The 19,637-nt window shown below is 48.3% G+C and overlaps 1 protein-coding gene across 3 annotated transcripts in view; it reads left to right on the top strand.

The window, feature by feature from the left end:
• UPP1 (uridine phosphorylase 1) overlaps positions 1-19,201 on the top strand; it is a 21,593-nt gene extending 2,392 nt beyond the window's left edge. For all 3 annotated transcript variants that reach the window (XM_087431713.1, XM_014793648.2, XM_087431685.1), the window contains exons 2-8: positions 5,646-5,698; positions 12,412-12,529; positions 13,985-14,143; positions 15,317-15,431; positions 17,805-18,014; positions 18,292-18,438; positions 19,000-19,201. In XM_087431713.1, coding sequence (XP_087287839.1) covers positions 5,667-5,698; positions 12,412-12,529; positions 13,985-14,143; positions 15,317-15,431; positions 17,805-18,014; positions 18,292-18,438; positions 19,000-19,139 — 921 coding nt within the window. In that variant the 5' untranslated portion in view covers positions 5,646-5,666 and the 3' untranslated portion in view covers positions 19,140-19,201. The remainder of the gene's footprint in view (positions 1-5,645; positions 5,699-12,411; positions 12,530-13,984; positions 14,144-15,316; positions 15,432-17,804; positions 18,015-18,291; positions 18,439-18,999) is intronic.
• The last annotated feature ends 436 nt before the right edge of the window (positions 19,202-19,637 follow it).

The following is a 19,637-nucleotide window of genomic DNA, read 5'->3' on the forward strand; positions in this document are numbered from 1 at the left end:
GCTCTCTGCTTTAGCTGGCCTGCAATGGAGTTCACTCTTGGCTGGCTGCCTTTGTTACAGTGAACTCTAGCTTCTCAGTGTTCCTTGATCTTTCTCATCTCTCTTCATATCACACCCACCGTAGCAGGTGCTTTTACAGTAGCCAGATTCTAAACTGAACAGGTATACCACGAGGGTCTGGGATAGTTACCTGTTAGTGATTTCACAAGTTACTTAAATGAGTAATGCATGCAATGCTTAGCACTTTCTGCTATCTTACAGATACTTAATGCTTTTTCTATTTATGTTAATAAAAAGATGAAAGATTTTACCCCAGTGAACTAAGCACTAGGCAAGCTCCAGAATTCCCCCTGCTATTGCAGTACCAGCCATAGCTCTTGGAAGATGAGGAGGGAGGAGGCAGGACCAGGTTGCACCTTGCTTGGGGTGAATAGCGCTGTAGTAGGCTAATTCAGTGACTGGGTTTGGCAAGTTGGCTTTTCAGCCGTGCTGGAAACCAGAAGTGGAAGCTGCACCAGGGTTCCATCTGAGATTGTTACCGCACAGGGATGCTCACAAAAAGCCAATTATTATGGCATCAGCTTTTGAGAAAAGAAAAGGCTTTATTGTGAGGTCCACCAGCAAGGAGACCAGAGGCAAAGCTCTCAAATCTGTCCTGCCCGATTCACGGTTTGGGGCAAAGTTTAAGAGGTTAGGGAGAACATGCTGGTACTCAGAAATGCTAGTGCGGCAGGTTTTAATTGGAGAGCTTTAAACATTTATGGTAACGTGTGGAAGGGGCTTTAACACTGGATCTTCCTCGACAGCGGACCCCTCACTTCAGATAAGAGTCCGACTTTTTAAGTTCTGGTCGTGTCCTGGTCCTTTGGTTCTGAAGAGAGTGAGAATCTTTGGTTCTGGTCTCATTTCAGGTCAAGATTTTCTCCGCTGTGCATGTTCTGGCTACGTGACTTGCAAAATTTTTTGCTCACTGCTTCTGAAATAAACCTCTTAATAACTCTGTTGATAAGATGGGGTCAGTTTGAGCTGGTCCTAGTGGGCCTGTGGTTACAAGATGATGCTGAGGCTGCAAGTCCATTTTACAACGTCAAGCACATAGCCTTAGGAAATGCATTCCACATACCGGCTGTTGGAGGAAAAAGATCCAGGGTATGCAATAACTTTAATTCAGTAAAACAATTTAAAAAGAAGTTGTCAGAAATATTTCCTGAATTCTATGTGTGACCTCTCCTAGTTAAACTGCACAAGGGTAGTGCTTGAGAATCCCTATCCTCTGTCCTCAGCGTGCAGAAGCCAGGCCAGCTGAGTAGCCAGGCAGTCCCTCAGGTGTTCCCTCCTGTGGCTGAGACAGGGCCTTGAGGAGGCCTTTTGTCTGGGCCTTAAGTTGTCACCTGGAGTTGAGTGGACGGGCAGTGGACCCTGGGGACTGGGACTCCTCTCCTTTTCTTCACTAAACCCTTTTCGGCCAAAGTTTGGCCTCAGTAGTACAGGGACTGCAACAGTCACTAGATTTATTTCCTGATTCCTTCGAAGGTTGGAGAAAATGCAGCCTTATTCACTTTTTTTTATCTTGAAAACTTCTTTTGAAATTCAAACATAGCGCTGTGTCCCTGAATTGTTATTACTTCATTCTGAATTATCACCCGAGTCTCCTTTTACCAGAGTGAATACCCACTCTCTTCCCACTGTCCGGCCCTCACCTGGGGGTTGGGGGGATGGCAGGGGGTGGTGCGGGGTAGGGGGCCACACCCTGCAAGAGTAACCTGCCTCGAGGGTGGACTGGCTTTTGTTCCCACCCTCTGCTCCAACTGGTCTAAGGGGAGACACTTCCTTCACGTCCTCAGTGGGTGGGTGAGGTGACCATATGATTTATCCTTCACACCCAGATCTTTTGAGAGTGAATTGCGGTTCTGATAGTTTTGCCAGGACTCCCAAGGCAAACCTGCATGCGTGATCACTCCGCCTACAGACATCCTAAGTTATTTAACAGAGAACTTTGCAAAAGAGCATTGCAAAAGTCTGCGGTGTTCTTTGCACACAGTTGGTTGAATAAAACCTCACCGAGTGCAGGGCTGGGGCGTGGAGAGGAGTAAGTTTTGGGGAGGCTCAGAGCGTGGAGGGGAGCACCTGCAAGCACCAAGAGTGCTGGAGTAAACAGGTCCGGGAGCAGACTCAGGAAGGAGCACGAAGTAAAGGACTGGGCAGGGAGCTGGATCCTCTGTTACAGGGGCAAGAAAAGCAGCAAGGTCTGGAGTAACACTTTCTCTGCAGGCCAGACGCCTTCTCTGCAGCCTGGTTCCCTTTTCTGGAAAATAGGGCTTGGATTCTCTGGTGAGCGTTCTGGGGAATACCGTGCATTCTCTGATTCAGCTGCTGCACGCCCAGAAGGCGCCCCTAGTTCTTCCTCTTTCTAGCTCCCCACCCCCAAAGGAAGAAAGGGCCGCCTGGCAGGTACATATTGCTGGGGGAGGAACGTTGCCTGCCCCACAGAAACTGGCCCTGGAGACCATGACTCTGCATGACCCCAGGCACTGTTTCTTTTCTCAGTGGTGAAGTGAGAGCCCAGCAAGGAGGGCTGTGAGCTGGCTGCCCAGGAAGGTGAGGCTGCACATAGAATATGCAGCCCACTCCGCATGACCTTGGCAGGGCTAGGAGAGGTGGGACCCCAGGGAGAGCTCAGAGCCAGGGACGGCAGGGTGCTGCTGCTGACGGTTGTGTTTCCTGAAAACCAGACTTCTTCAGAAGCTGGGATGTCTTTGTAAATCTGTTTGATGGATGCTGAAAGCAAATTATGACCTAAGATTTTGATCACTGATTAAAATTCCAGTTTGTTTTCCCCACACCACCAAGCAGTTCTCCTTGACCAGCTGAGTGTCCTACAATTCAACTCAATTCTGACCCTGTTTACCTGGGGATAGCATCAGATCCCACAGCTTAAGGCTTCTGTGCCACAGGACTGCTCTCCCCACTTCACACTCACACTCCAGTCAAAGTCCAGATTGTCACCTGTGCTTCTGACCCACCTGCTATAGATCAGAGTTCCCTTGACCCCCTCTTTGGGTTTGATTAATTTGCTAGAGTGTCTCACAGAACTCAGAAACATTTTATTTACTAGATTACCGGTTTATTATAAAAGGCTATAACTCAGGAACAGCCAGATGGTGGAGATGCGTAGGCTAAGGTATGGGGAAAGGGCGAGGAGCTTCCATGCCCTCTCCGGGCGCCACTCTTCACAAATCTCCACGTGTTCACCAACCTGAAAGCTCTCTAAACCCCGTCCTTTTGGGTTTTTTGGAGGCTTCATTACAGAGGCATGATTGATTAAATCATTGGCCGTTGGTGATCAAGTCAACCTCCAGCCCCTCTCCCCTCCCCGGAGGTCAGGGGGTGGGACTGAAAGTTCCAACCTTCTAATCACCTGGTGGGTTCCCTTGGCAACCAGCCCCCATCTGAAGTGCTTTCCAAGGTGCCTCATTAACATAACAAAAGACACTTTAAATCACTCTCAACACTTAGGAAATTCCCTGGGTTTTGGAAGCATGAGCCAGAAAGGGACTAAGACCAAATATATATTTAATCACAATATCACAGAACAGAAGTCTATGACCCAGGGTCCCTCCATCAGGCATCATGGGCAACCACTGCCCTTAAGGCCCCCAGCTCCCCGCTCCTCCCCTTTGCCTGCGTTTGACCTGTGGCCCTGGTGGTGTGGGGTGAGGGCCAGTACCTCTTTTGAACTTCATTGCCTTCCTCAGCTCTCCTTAGCTGGACTGAGAGAGGCTGGCATTTCCAAAGAGGTGTCTATAAATGCCTAGAGAAGACAAAGCCCAGTGAAGAGAGACAAGGCAACAAATGCAGGCAAGTTTTTCCTACAATTGTAACCGAGCAAAGGGCTCGCTCGGCTCAGGGCAATCCAGTGCCAATCAATTGCAAACAAGTCAGTGGTTGAGAAAGGAAAGTTTATATGATTAGCCAGCACAATCGGAAGATGGTGAACTAGTGTCCTAAAAAGCCATCTTAAAGTCATACAGAATATATAGGGGAAATGGGCAGGGAAGGAGGGGGTTTAGGGACACCCACCATTCGGTGTGACAAACTTCAAAGTGCCACATCATCTCTTTCTTCTGTCATTCAGGATGGGTACCGATGCAGAGTTTTTCTTTCTGGAGGTCGTCATGTTCCTGGGGAACTCGGAAAATAAAGTCATCATCTTATGATAGTAGGAGTCATAATAGTAGCAGATCATGTATTTTGTAAAAGTGACAGGTGCTTAATCATCTAGGCTACGTGCAGGCTAGAATGTATTCTCAGAGACTAGTGAGTCAGAGTCAGAGTCACAATATTGCTTCCTTTCCCTAAGATGGCTTCCATCATGCTAACATAAGATCTAGCTGTTACACAAACTCACTTCTTATAATATTCTCTGGTTTTCAGAATTTGCTAAAAATGGTCAGTATTTAACTGTGGTAATAAGAGTTATAAATCCCTTTCTCCAACAGGGGCCTTTGGAGTTTTGTTTGGTGGGCTCTAGTTTTTTCATAGGTGTCTTGTGAGATACCAGGTCGAGAACCTGTCCTGGGAGTAATGGGCTGGCTGTATGCCGCAGACTCCATTCATCCTGGTTGCCAAACCCTAGCTTCACTTTCCTGTCTGTAAAGTGGACCGTGCCCTTCCCACCAGGCCTGGGGGAACTGGGAACCTGGCAGGTGCAAGGCTCTCGGGGACTCGAACGAGTTCACCAGCAGGTGCTCTAGCTCAGCTCTGCCCTTCTCCACAAGGAGACGTGGTCTTAGGTCAGTGTTCTGATTGCGGAGCCCCAGTAAAATCACTGCGGTTATGTCTGTGTGGTTTTTCCTGCCTCTGGCTTTGGAGTGCTGGCAGGGCAGAGGGTTGAGTCATACCCGCCTCAGGTCCCTCTCCTTTCCAAGGCATGTCCCTGAGAGCTGGAGCCTTTACCCTGATTTTTGCCTCTCACCTGAGCTGTCCTGGAGACATGACGGAGGACAGTTAAGATTCTAGAAGGGTGGGGCAGCCAGGCTGGTCTATTGGGTCAAGGCGGTCTTGGCTGGGAAGCCTGGAAGTGAGGAGAGGTTTTCTACCGAAGTATGAGATGCCAGCCCCCTTTGGCTTTTGGCCCATTTTTGCTAGCTCCTCTCTGAAATTAGCAACCCTCTGACTCAGACGTTTACATACATACCTGTGATGTAAATTCGTAAAGACTTCCTCTTGATTGCACTGACCTTCCACAGGTTAGCGTGGCCTCGCTGTCAGGGTGACCTTGGTTCTACTGGGGGATTCACTAGTGTTAAATTAATTAAACATGGAGGCCACTAGACTGAGGGGGCTTTAATGCCGAGGCAGCCTGTGTTAGCAAACCAAAATGTGAGCCTGTGAATGCCTCAAGGTTACAAAATCAAAACGCTGAGGACAGCCAGCCTCAAATAGTCATCGAGGCTTCAAGCTGCAGCCCATCAGTGGTTTCCTCGGTTTGCTTCCGCGCCTTCTCTCTGTCTCTCTGCAGCTCCCTTCGGAGGAGCGCTCCGGGCCACTGTCCCATTAGACTGATTTGTGCTCCGATGAACTCTTAACATCTTTAATATGCTTCAGTTTGTTTTTGAACACTGTTTTGTGTTGTTTTCTCCTAGGGTCCTGCCTCAGCTGGGAGAATGGCCTCTTCAGGGGAACTTGAAAATCACAAGTAAGGTTCCGACCGCCTGTGGCTGGGCTGGGTTTTGTGTTCATCGAGATTACTTTGTGCCACAGTTTTCTGAGAGCTGACATGTGTGAACACATCTTATTCTTGTGGCAGAGCCCGAGGCCTGGAGGGGTAAGACGGGGTAGGCTCCTCATCGAGATGGCTAACAGGCTCCGGCACCGGGGCCTAGCTCTCAGCCCTTGGACTGTGTCCTCCCGGATGAGTGACGCCCGGGTGCAGACGTGTGCCCGGTGGGGTTCATCTTACTCCTGACCACTCTCCCGAAACACAGTCCCCTGCTTCTCTCTCAGCTCTTTCTTGGTTCTGAATCTTAAATACTTCCCTTGTTTCTTTGCAGGTTTTCCTAATTTTGGTTTGTTCTTCTCAGGGCCTCTCTTTTATGTTTGTTTTTACATTGCTGGAAAAGCAAGAATTTCTTATCTTCATCCTGATTCCTACGTGGACTTTAAGTCCACTGATTTTTCTTGTTTCCTCCCCACCCACTGGGAGATCCTGTGAGTCACGCTGCAGTGGCCTCTCTCTGCTGGCCTCTGACCTGGACAGTGCCCTGCGTTGTGTGTGGCCCCCTGGAGCCCTCGCCATGGGCTCCTTGGTTCCCTCCTGGGAGGTTTCTCAGGAGTTCCTCTGTGACCTCCTGAGGCCTCTCTGGAGCCTCTCACAGGGTGGTCACTGTCTAGGTAATTCCACATGGACACCTGTCCCCCTCCTTCCTTCTCCGTGGGTTCTGAGGTCTGTCTTCATGTTTTGGGCTGCCGTCTCTGCATCACGTGCAGAGAAAACTTTTCAATTGAACTACTAGTCTCCCTGGTGCTTCAGTCGTTGACAGCCACAGATGCCCGGGCCCAAATTCCTGAGGCCCCTCAGGCTGAGGACCTCAGGGGCTGGTGGAGGGGCCGGGGTGGTTGAAATGAAGGCTGAGAAAGGAGCCTTGGACATCAAGTGCCATGTGTGTGACTCAGCTGGAAAGCTACTCCTTCTCTTCGCTTAGTAATGATTTTACGCTCCCTCAATAGTTTTACTGTCGTGTGTGTCAGCCTCTTATTAAGATGCGGCTGTGAACGTTTAAAATGGGGATTCTGATAGAACCTAAATTCTGCATCGGTTGTGAGCATTAACTAAATTATTATGTACCAGCTATTAATAATCATTTCTACCACAAAGTCAAATGCCTTCCATCTTACTAATCTTTGTATTCCTCACGCCCAGGGCAGGGCCTGACATGTGGCTGGTGTTAGATTCAGCTGAGGTTCCCCGAGCTCTCCCTTATTCCCTGCCCAGGACCCCCTCCTCATCTCTTCTAGTCCACCTGAGTACCTGGCCTAGGACACCTGGGCCAGTTTGTATAACAGTCCGTAGTGTTTTCTCTTCCCTGCTGGTAAACTCCTGGAATCAGAAGCCAGTTTTTGTTCATTTTTCATCTCACATGTTTCTTTTACATTGTAGGTGCTCAATGAATATTTGTTAAATCAGTAAAGTGACAAAGCAAGATAAATTCACTTGAAATTGTGTGTAGACTAGAGAAATCATTTTGTAAGTAATATGTCTTTGACTTATTTTAAAATCCTTTAAAAAATAAGTTTGAGAGCTAGCCCTGACAGCCTAGTGGTTCAAGTTCGGTGCTCACTGCTTCCACGGCCAAGGTTCACTTCTCGGTTGCGGAACCACACCACCCATCTGTCAGTTGCCATGCTGTGGCAGTGGCTCACATAGATGAACTAGAACGAATTATGACTAGCATATACAACCATGTGTGGGGAAGAAAAAAAGAGGAAGATTGGCAAGAGATGTTAGCTCAGGGCAAATCTTTCCCAGCAAAGAAAAAAAAAAATTTAGGGCCGGCCCGGTGGCGCAAGTGTTTAAGTGCGCGTGCTCCACTGCAGTGGCCCGGGGTTCGCTGGTTCGCATCCTGGGTGCACACTGACGCACCGCTTGTCAAGCTATGCTGTGGCGGCATCCCATATAAAGTGGAGGAAGGTGGGCATGGATGTTAGCCCAGGGCCAGTCTTCCTCAGCAAAAAAAGAGGAGGATTGGCAGATGCTCAGGGCCGATCTTCCTCACCAAAAAAAAAAAAAAAAAAAAAAATTAAGTTTGAGCATGTTCCCGTTCATTATGGTTCGTGTCCAGTTTATGTATTTTAAAATCGTTGTTGGTCTTCACAGTTACACACTATTTCCTTCTCCTCCTCTTCCTGGAATCAAAGAGACAAGGAAAGGTTTCTATTTTGAAATATGTGACAACGTCTTAATCACATCCTGTTTCGTCAGTTCTGTCGCTGGTTAGCCCTTCCTTCTATTTGGTACTCTGCGTGTTCATAGCATCCTGAAGGAGAATAGGAAACGTAACTACATTAAACGCAATTGTCATTAAAGGAGCTTCAGATGCTGTGGCTGTGTTACGATGTCAGAATTTCAGCTTGGCATGGAGATCAGAAAGACTTTTTGGGAAAATTTAGTTATTGTCCTAACTACGCATGCTCCGGGATTTTTCGTCCCCTGAAAAGTGGCCTGCCCACCCCAGGAGAGTAAAGCAAACCTGAATCTGGAAAGCCAGGTGGCCTAGAAGGGCTGGTCGGGGGTTAGGGGCAGACAGCTGTGGCTCTGTGCCTTGGGCAGGTTGCTTGTCCTTGCTGAGTGAGGTTTGCAGCATCTCTGCCCTGGGTGCAGGAATGTGAGCAGCCCTCAGCACAGTCCATAAATGATGCTGCTTTATGGATCGGCCCAGAGATGTCTGAAATCTAACACTTGCCCGTGACAGTCAACCAGCACCCTCCTCTTTATAAAAAGATCCTTCTGTCTGTCTTTAATATTTTGTGCTTATCCTTTCTATATCAGCCTTTTGAAAATATTCGAGTATGAGTTAATTTGGAGGCCATTCTAGGGAAATAGGATGGGAAATTTGAGAAACATGAAAGGAAGAAGCAACGGGATATAGAAGAGAGAGAGAACCCAGAGCTCTCCAAGTCTGGAGCCTGGGTGTCTGTTGTTGATGCCCAGTGCCAGACAGAACAGAGAATAGATGAAATAAAACAGGGGACAGATAAAATGGCAGATAAGATAGATGAGACAGGGAAGGGCCATTTCACCCTTGTTTTGCTTATCTGCTGCATGCTTGTGCTGCAGAGATTCAGAGATAAATAAGACACAGTCACCGTCGCCAGAAGATTTTTGTTACAAAAGATAATTAAAATTATTACATTAATTATATAGATAATTATTATAAGAAGGTATAGGTAAGGTATAATGAGCATCATCTGGAGAGAGAACTGGAGAATGGACAAGATCTCAGAGGAGAGAACATCCCTGTGCCTGGAGGGCAGAGCAGAGGGCACCTCAGTTAGGGGCAGGAGACAGACGAGGACCAGCACTGGGGCAGAGAGTCACTGGGACAGTGTCGCCAGGGGAAGACAGGCTTTCAATACAAGTGAAAACTAGTGAGGAGTATTTAATCTTAAAGAAAGACCCAGGAAGGGGCCTGCCTCATGGCTTAGCGCTCCGCTACTGGCGGCCCGGGTTCAGATCCCAGGCACGCATCGACGCACCGCTTGTCTAGCCATGCTGAGGCGGTGTCCCACATACAGCAACAAGAAGGATGTGCAACTATGACATACAACTATCTACTGGGGCCTTGGGGAGAAAAAAGGGGGAAAAAGGAGGAGAATTGGCGATAGATGTTAGCTCAGGGCTGATCTTCCTCAGCAAAAAGAGGAGGATTGGCATGGACATGAGCTCAGGGCTGATCTTCCTCACCAAAAAAAAAAAAAAAAAAGAAAGACCCAGGAAAATGAGCAGTAAGAAAACATGTCGTTAATGGAAACTCCGGGGAGCGGAGATTTGGCTCGGTTGGTGGGAATGAGTTGAGGAGCACGAGCAAGCAAGTAGAGGCAGGAAGTTCCAACAGCATAGCTGGTGTCTCCAGCAATCCATGTGGTGCATAATAATGTTGCCTCTTGGGAATTTGAAAGACAGTGGAAAGGACAGGTAGAAGTGGTGGGCAGATGTCACTTATATTGTCTAAAACATTCATGGCGGGCGACCCGGCTACTCGCTACAAACACCAGCTCTGAGACCACTGGTGATCTAGCACAGGGTCCCCGTGTGCATCTTTGTTCTTGGCTGTCTTTTCACGCTGGGCCCTCTAATTTTCTCCCTCGGTTTTAACTATCGCCCAGTTGCAGTGACACCAAGATGCAGATAGACAACTTCCTTTTATCAGCTCAAACGAAAAGGAAGCCGAACTTCCTTTTAGACACCTCCACACCTCAAACAGTGCCTTCAAAGGTGACCCCATATCTTACCTCTGAACTTAAATTTACACCACATGGATTCCCTCACTTTGGTGACCCCACTGTTATAAAAGCCAGAAATCTTGGACTCATTTTAGGCTCTCTTTATCCCACAGATACAGTCAATGTGACCTGTAAGTTCAGTCGATTTTTAGCTCCTGAAGGATTCCTTTCCACTGATCCCCAGCACCTCAGTGCAAGCCCTCCTTCTGCCTGCTCGGAAGCTTGGGCTAGACATATCCAGGGTTTCCAGGCGTTGAGCCAACACGCTGGTCAGCCTTTCATAGGCTCTCTAGGAGTGATAGTTCTAGAATGTGTATCTGCCTACCTTTCACTGACTTCTGTCCCAAGTCCAAGCATGGCATCTAAGCTCCTCTGAATCAGTCTTGACCAGCTCCACTGCACCTGCACTTACGGTTCTGTTCTGTTGATACGGAACACGCCAAACACCCCATTCTGTCAGGTACCCCTGCCTTGGTGCATATGGTCCCTTTATCTGGAGTGGCCTTCCCATTTTGTATCCGCCGTGAGGAATCTTGCACATCCCTCTAAACCAGTGGTGAGAAGGGGCCAGAGAGTAAAGACCTTCTGCTTTGGGGCATTAGCTCTCTCTCACAAATCCTCAGTTCTGCCGGCATAGCCGTAGCACGGAAACAGCCACATATAACGAATGAGCGTGGCCGTGTCCCAACAGAACCCCAAAGAGCCAGTGGGCTGGCTGTGTCCTGCGGGCTGCAGTGACCGAGCTCTGCTCTGGACTCAGTCAGACGCTGTCTTTCCTGCACGCTGCGCCTTCTCTGGCTCACAGCAGTTAACACTGTACAGTAATTGTTTTGCTTACGTCTGTTTTTCTTACTCGATTTTGAGCATAATGGAGTCAGGAACTGTGTTAGAGTGATCTCTTAGGTCTGACCGAGTGACCAGAGCAGAGCAGGTACTCAGTGCAGGCATTAGCTCATGACTGAGTTACTAATAGTTTAGATAACTTGTTTTCCTGGGAGGTAATCTGTTATCACACCCAAAACAACGATAAATAAATAAAAATAGAAATTGGCATTATAGCTATTCAGAGCATCTGTTTGGTAGAGAAATGTACATTGTCAGTTGGATTTTGAGATATTAGACATACCTGCCGAACACTGGTACCCCCTAGGAAGAGGCCACTACCTTAGGGACTTGAGTCACAGTGAAGCATCTCCCTGCACAGAATGGCAGGAGTTCTGCCGTGTATTGACTTGCTGGGCTACGTTTAAACAGGAGTGAGAACGTGCCAGCTGGCCCGTGTAAAGTCATGTAATGGTATTCCAGATCACAGGCCGCTGAGACTTTCATCTCTTGCATCTTTTTTTCTTTCTTTGAGAGTTAGATTGAGGAGGAAACATGATCAGTGGGTTCTGGGGCAGAAAGTCAGACTGAGAAGGAAGAAAAAGAAGGTCCTGATTGCTCTGAGCCAAGGATCCATGTCTATCTCCCTCTGTGCCCCTGGCACCTGGCAGGCCTGGGTTTCCTGCTGGGCAGTGCACCTGTCTGTGGGAGTCAGGAGGGCACAGACGTCAAAGGCGTGTTTAGGGTTTGCTCTAAGGGATTTGTCTGGTGAAGGTGCAATCTAGACTTAGGCGTCTAGTTTTGTAAATAAAGTTTCACTGTAACACAACCACACTCATTTGGGTGTTGTCTGTGACCACTTTCATGTGACAGCAGCAGAGTTGAGAAGTTGTGACAGAGCCCATATGGCCTGTAAAGCCAAAAATACTTACTGTCTGGATTTTTATGTTGGAAAGTTTGCTGACCCTTATACTAGGCCAGCAGCATGCTGTCCGGTAGAAACAATTATGTGAGCCACACAACTTTCTAGTAACCATATTGGAAGAAACCAAAATGAAAAGGTGTCTTATCTCCTCACTCCCATTGGACATTGTACAGGAGAAGTGCTGGCTAGTGCAACAAGACAAGAAAAAGAAATATAAGGTTATCTCTTGTAAGATTGGAAAGGTTATCTCTGGGTGGGAGAATTAGAGGAATTTTTTCTTCTATTTCTGTCCATATTTCCTATGGTGAACATATTAATTTTACAGTCAAGTTTATGTGTTGAATGAACGTGAGGTGGGTCACAACTGGGTGTACTCTCGATAAGGGGTAATGTAGCATTTTGTTCTTCGTACTTTTTTGTGCTCTTCTGAGTTCTTTCTGATCACCCTCCAAACAGGGGCCCTGGGTATGAAGAGGGCTGTTGAGGGGAAGGAGAAGGGGAAAGAATGGAGACAGGGAAGTGGGAGGCTTTGCCATGCTAGGGTATCTTACGCTACCCACCATGTGCTGCATGCATCTCACTGACAGAGGGCACTTCTGTAATCATGTCGGCCGCTGGACACTGGTGTTCCATAAACCTTCTGCTTTCCTGTTTTGTAACAGTGACTGCTTCGTAAAACTTTGCAATCCACATGTAGCAACCATGAAAGAAGATGTTCTCTACCATTTCAACCTCAGCACCACCACACATGATTTCCCGGCTATGTTTGGAGATGTGAAGGTAAAAAGCAGGGCTTTCGATTCCGTCTTGGGATTTGTCTTGAGATCAACCTGCTTGTAGGTGATACAGGTAGATTTCCTCCCCGAGACTGAGGTGACGGAGGACAGGCTCATGAAGTAACATGCTTATCAGACAGAGTTTTTTAAATTGTTCCTTTTCAAGTACGTAAATCAGCAAGTAAAAATTATCGTTTAAGTACAGCCATATTGGTTCCTAGTTAATCTCTTACAAATTTAGTATATAATGGAAACAGTATAAAATAAATTTGCTAATGCTTCATTGAGAGAAAAGGAAAAGGGAGATACAGAACATTTTCTAGAGGAGCAAGGGGTACTAAGTAGGAATAATGATGTGTCTGTTGTTTGTAATTTAGGGTGCGTATTGATACTATTTAATTGCCTTTAATGGCTTATTTTGCTGAATGCAGCTTCCAGTGCATTTTCTCTACAAAGTCTTAAGTTCCTCTGTTCTGATTTGTCCTTACACAGGACTTTTAAAATGTCTAATCCTGTGGGTAAAGATGGACTAATGTTTAGAATTCAAATCAAAACAAACAAGTGACACTGGAGTGCCTTGTGGTTACATGGGATCATCATATCCCACGGGAGTTGTGTCCCATCAGCCACTGTGGTCTTTTGTGGTGTTCAACTGTGGGACGACTTTCCATGTGTCCTTAATTGATTCAATTTTCATTTTTCCATTAAGTTTAACTATAATTTTTTCTAGGCTTATAGAAATTTTCTTTTTTGTGTTTAGAGACTAATAATTATTTGATCATCAAACTCCTTAAAACTGGCTTATTTACTTGTTTTCTTATATAAGACAAAATGAAAAGTAAGTTTTCGTGTACGGTGCTTTGCAGATTAAAGGTTTTACTTCTCTGAGAGCCACCCACCCCCCAAAGCTACGACTTCTCAAGCCCCCATTGGGCCCCTGGCTCTTTCCATGCGTTGACCATTTGGCCCTCGGATGGCCAGGTGAGAGGCGGCGGTTAGAGGCCCATTTTACAGATGGGCTGTGGGGCCCTGGGGGCATAGTGAGGAGCCTGCACCCTCTTACTGCAAACCCAGGCTCCTTCCAGTACAGCGAGCTGCTGTCCACATGATGGACGGAGACCGGGCAGGCATGGAACCTGGAATTACTTTCCTAGAGAGAGCGAGGGTCTGGTTTTCCTGCATTTTGTGGAGCCGGTTGCTTTGCACTGCCGGGGCCTCTTGCACTGGGTGGTGATTTCATGAACCGGGGATTCTCAAACTCGAGTGAGCATCAGAATCACCAGGAGGGTTACACTGCTGGCTCCCCAGACACAGCAAGTCCAGGCTAGGACCAGGGAGCTGGAATTTCTAGCAAGTTCTAGGAGATGCTGATGTTGCTGGTCAGGACCCCCCTTGAAGACCTTCTGTGTAGACCGTGTGCTGCACCTGCACTGACGGTGACTCTGCTCTCTGTCTGCAGTTTGTGTGTGTTGGGGGAAGCCCTTCCCGGATGAAAGCCTTCATCAGATATGTGGCCTCAGAGCTGGGCCTTGACCGCCCAGGAGTGGACTATCCCAACATCTGTGCAGGGACGGACCGCTACGCCATGTTTAAAGTGGGACCTGTGCTGTCTGTCAGTGTGAGTACCTGCTGCTCGTGGGGGCTCGGTGCTCGGGCTCTGCAAGCTCCCCGCCCGCCCTCCACACACATAGACCAGGTGTTTACTCCATCAGGCTGGGACCAAGTGAGCCCGCAGCGGGGCTGCAGAGATGGTGGGGCCCAGGCTCCGGCCCTCCAGGCCCAGCCTCTAGGAGAGACCACACGCAAATGCAAACATATGTCCACATACACCCAGCTGTATACACACGGTGAAGGTCTCAGGGTGGAGACATGGGAGGAGGTGAGCTGCCTGGACCAAGGCCGTGAGGAGGGCCACGGCCAGGTACCAGGCCTAGGTCCTCTCTGCCACCTCACAGTGAGTTACTTCATACTCACTGATTTAGCAATGAGTGGACACAGAAATGTTTGATGTTCCACGAAAAAAACCTTCTCGTTTTCTAGTTTTGGTTGCTACAGAGAGTTAAGGCTATCCCTGTGGTTGAGATGAGTACTCCTCTCTCTCTGGTCAGCTGAGACATCTGGTAGCATCAGCCATCCAGAACACACCAGTGAGTCAAGATGTTATTCAGTCCAGATAATTCATGGAAGCATAAATTATGCAAGACACCGCAATAAACACATTCTCAAAGGAATGCTTCTGCCTTAGGAGCAGCACCTGGAAGTGCTGAGGGCATCCCAGAAGGGGTATCGTGGAAGATGTGGCACTGGGAGGGCCTCTAAAGAAGGGCAGGAGGCGAGGGGTAGAGAGACTCCGATGGGAGGAAATGGCACAGGCAGAACCAGGAAGCATCAGTGTCCAGGGGCCTGAGAGACAGCCACTTACTTAGTTTGGCTGAAGCAGAGAGTGAATGGAGAAAAGTGAAAACAGCTAGAACTCCAACAGGTGTGTGTGGGGTGGGCATTTGTGCAGGGCTTCCAGTGCCAGTGGGGCTGTTTGTTACCTAGCAGTAGTGGGCTGTGGCTTCCATGCTGACCCTCCAGTCCTCAGCTGCTACCTGTTTCACAGGATGTGTGGATCAAAGGGGGCCATCTGTTCAACAGCTTCGTGCAAACCTTCACGCTTCCCAAAGTGTTAATAGTTTTAAATTTACGTTTTGAAGTATATCTGCTGTTGCTGCCAGTTTGAAATGCGCCACAGAACACTCAAAGGCACCACCTCAGGCTTAACCTTGGTGTTTCTTCCTGGTTCCAGCACGGTATGGGTATTCCTTCCATTGCAATCATGCTGCACGAGCTCATCAAGCTGCTGTACCATGCCCGGTGCTCCGGCGTCACCATCATCCGCATCGGCACCTCTGGTGGGATAGGTAAGTGTGCGGAGGGTCCTCTGTCTGTGGCGAGCCTTGAGTGGACGAGGACCTGGAGCCACCTTGCAGCAGGCCAGTGTGGGGCGGGCTTGAGCGCCAAGATCTTCTTCCTTGGCTTTGTTCCAGGAAGCTCATGAGCAGGAGGCATGAAAAGAAGGTTGTTTTGTTATTTTTTTTGTTCAGTCCGCTCTCCCAGGCTGCACCCCAGGAATGTTAGTGGAAAGCCCCAGGCCGTGCGTATGCAGAAGCGCGTCCTTTGGGTTATACCCTGTGCCTTCTTGTTGCTCAATCATCTCTCTTATTCTTTCTAATCCCCTTCTTCTCTGCCTTTCTCCTTTCCTTTGCTCACCTCTCCTCCCTATTCCTGCAAGGATTTGAAGCACCTTGTGAGAAAACCGTCAGGAAAGTCAAAGGGGAAGAGAGAGATGGAAAACAAAATTGAGATAAGTGTCCTTAAGTTACCTAAAAAGTCCCCAGCCCTCAACGTGGTTTTGTTTGGTTTTGTTTAAACACCACAAAGACAGCAAAGAAAGAATAGGATGCAAGGAGAAAGCAAAATGCTGAAAGTTGTGTTGGGTTTTAAGCCAAAGTCTGTTTGGCAAATTCGTCTTAGATGAGTTCTCCTGCTCTGTCCAATTCTGTGCCAGTCTTTCTGCTGAAAACTGGGTCCTAGCAATTCTCGCTCCCACCCAGGAGCTTGGAGCTGCCGGAAGCCACCTGCAGTAGCCTTGCTGTTACCGGCCCAGCCTGTCCATTTGTTTCTGACTGTCTGGGCCTGGCCTCTCCTGGATTTATAGTAATTCTCAAATTTAGGTTTTCTGACTATGAGAGGGGATTGCTATAGACCCCAAATCTTCTGGATGCGTTATCTGGCTTTCTCATTTCATTATACTGACAAATTGATATGCAGAATCTGTGTTTGCAGATTATAATTCAATGTTTAAAGAAGTTGTTCTCGGGAAAACATACCAATGCCCATGAGCTGTCTGGGTCCTGCAGGCTTGGTCTCTGATACCATTGACCAGATAGATACTTACAGCTGTGCACTCATGCCAGCGTCTGCCAAGAACTCGAGCAAATCGTTCCTGAGTTCTTGCTTTGGAGGGATTTTTAAAATAGGTGATCAGAGAGAGTTCTGGAGGGAGTGGTGTAGATTTTGTCTCCTGCAGTTGCCCCATAAAAATGGACAGATCAGTTAGAGAGCCAAACCCTAGATCCCCAGACAAGATTGATGACCAAGTGTGACACACTGTCCCCACAAATCCCAAAATAGGAATGGTGGGTGGGTGGGTGGTATGGGCACCCGCTCGAGAGGAAGCATGGGGTGGCTACAGGTTTCTGAGAACAGAGCAATCCCCAAATAGCCACCAGGTACTTCTGGGAAAGTGCAGGACCTGTGTTAGGAGCAGCAGCTGACACTGGGAGGGGGTTTGCACGCTCTGATTTGAGGGTGATGCTAACATCTGAAGGGGCTTGAACTTTCTGGGCCCTATGAACTCATGAAAGCTGTCAGCCCGAGCTTTCTTCCAGGTCCAGCCTCAGTGTGGGGAGAACCTGCTAAGAGCAGAATTTGAGTTAACCAGACAGGGACCAAAATGGCAAGAGAGAAAATCCAGACACACATTCACAGGGGAGCAAAGCAGAGCCAGGTCTTAGTGCTCTGCCACATTCCTACGTCTCCCTGGAGCCGCCTGGGGCTCCAGGACAGATCTCCTGACTTCTTCCTCCTTCCTAGATGTTTAGAAAAACCAGGTTCACATTAAAATAAGTATCAAGAAAGGCTCATGGTCAAATCCCATACAAAGTTATTACAAGACCAAAGAATAAGGAGCAGAACAATGTCCCCACAAACATGAACGTACTTGGGAAGGGATGCCCGGGCCCCAGTAAGGCATCAGTCCCAGAGGAAGATGCGATTGGTCAGGAGTCGGTAATTGTTGGAGCTGGGTTTGGGTGTGTGGGGTTCATTATACTATTCTTGTCTACTTTTGTATTTACTTGAAATCTTAAATAATTAAAAGGTACAAAACAGGGACCAATTAAACACATCCTGGTAATGGAGTGCCCGACAGTTACAAATGGTGAGTACGGGAAGGCGTAAAACACTTAGCACAAGATGGGCAGGTTCCTGGCAATTTCTGCTTTCTTCTTTGTACTTTTCTCTTCTGTATTTTCTGCAATGTTTATGCATTAATTACCTTTATCATCAGAAGAAAACATTTGATGCAGGAAATGGATCCTTACCTATTTCTCTTTAGAACGTTACTGATGCTTCAGTATTTTGGTGCGTAGATGGATCATTTTCCTTTCTGCATGTGCTTTGCTGTGCCCCTTTCCGCCCCCAGTGGCCGTGACATCTACTTCTTCCTTCAGGTCTGGAGCCTGGCTCTGTGGTCATTACCCGGCAGGCAGTGGACGCCTGCTTCAAGCCGGAGTTCGAGCAGGTGGTCTTGGGGAAGCGAGTTGTTCGGAGCACGGACCTGGATGAGCAGCTTGCGCAGGAGCTGATGCAGTGGTCCACAGACCTGAGTGAATTCACCACGGTCGTGGGAAATACCATGTGTACCCTGGACTTCTATGAAGGTGAGAGGGATGGGCGTGGCCTCCCAGTGGTGGGCTGGTCTCCTGCATGGGGCTCTCCCTATCGCCCCTGGCTCTTCTCTCGTCAACATTTCCACGGTGGTGGTAACACTCTGCTTCTGAGCGGGCAGTTTGGGCTCCAGGGCAGGCAGGGCCTGGAGGGATCAAAAGTGTCCCTGTGTCCTGGTGGGTAACATGGTGTTGGCATGCGGAAGGAACTACTATGTGCGTGTGGTGCGTGCACCCAAGTCAGCGTTGGCGCATCTCCACGTGTCTGCAGGGCAAGGCCGTCTGGACGGTGCTCTCTGCTCCTACACGGAGAAGGACAAGCAGGAGTATTTGCGGGCGGCCTACGCGGCCGGCGTCCGGAACATTGAGATGGAGTCCTCAGTCTTTGCTGCCATGTGCAGCGCGTGTGGCCTCCGAGGTAGGCGGGCATTTGGTCGCCGCAGTCCTCTTCCCTTCCTCCGCCCTACTGGCTCAGCCTCCACGCCCTCCTCCGGATCCTCCTCCTGGGCCCCCCACCAGCACCTGCCTTCTGCCCACCCCACCCCCAAGGCGTGTTTCTGGACGGGGTGCATCCCTCACCCCTGTGCTCTGACCACCTTTGATTGTCATGCGGTCAAATGCAGGATTGTGAGTGTCTCTGCCATGACTCGCATGCCGCTAAGTGGGATGAGAAGGATGCTCGAAAGACCCACCTCAGCTCAGGTCAGGTTTTGCTGCCAACCCTGCAGTGAAGCTGGCTTTCAGAGCTCTCTGGATTTTTGATTTGGGGTTAATCCTCCCCTGAGTTCCTAGAAGGCCCAGCTCTGCCTTCTAGAATTCCTGCCTCCTGGAAGGCCTTCTAAGCCTTTCTGTGTTTTCCATCTACCAACACACCGCTGTTGGCCCCTTCTGAGCCGACAGCAGAAGTGACACCTCGTCTGTCTCGGTGAACTAAGCTGGAAATCCAGTCTTTGTGTTGACGTGGGCTTTCTCTTTGCAGCGGCTGTGGTGTGTGTCACTCTCCTCAACCGCCTGAAAGGGGACCAGATCAGCAGCCCTCACGAGGTGCTGGCCGAGTACCAGCAGCGGCCTCAGCGCCTCGTGGGCTACTTCATCAAGAAGTGCCTCTCGATGGCCTGAAGTCCCCTAAGTCTCGAAGATGAGGTCATAGTTGCTGCAAATAAAATCATTGTCAAAATCTCCTTTTGTGTGACTTCGTGCACACTTTATGTAAGAATTTGGGGAATTGGGTTGCATTTCAGAGGCAAAGAATCCTGCATTAACTACACAGGAAATTTTTTTTTAAAGCCCTATTGGAACATTTTCAACCACATTAGCCTGATTTGGGTTTTCTTTAAGAACATTCCTCTGAATATTTAAAGTTTTTCTCAGGAAAATTTTCAGACTTTTACAGTCTACTAGTCGTCAGATTTCATATCACTAAGCAAGAAATCTGATTATAGTGCCAGAAAAATCATTTCCTGATGTGTTTTTAGAATTCTGTACACCACGTATAATGAGAGACTACTGAAAACCAAAGAAGCAGATATCAGGAGTTGGAGAAGTAAATGCACACGTGAATATGCATATATACACACACAATTCCCCAGTTACATTCAGCCACATTTCAGGAACCTC

Source organism: Ceratotherium simum, chromosome 1 (assembly GCF_057802395.1).
Source record: "Ceratotherium simum simum isolate JZ-2026a chromosome 1, ASM5780239v1, whole genome shotgun sequence".
NCBI lineage: Eukaryota > Metazoa > Chordata > Mammalia > Perissodactyla > Rhinocerotidae > Ceratotherium > Ceratotherium simum.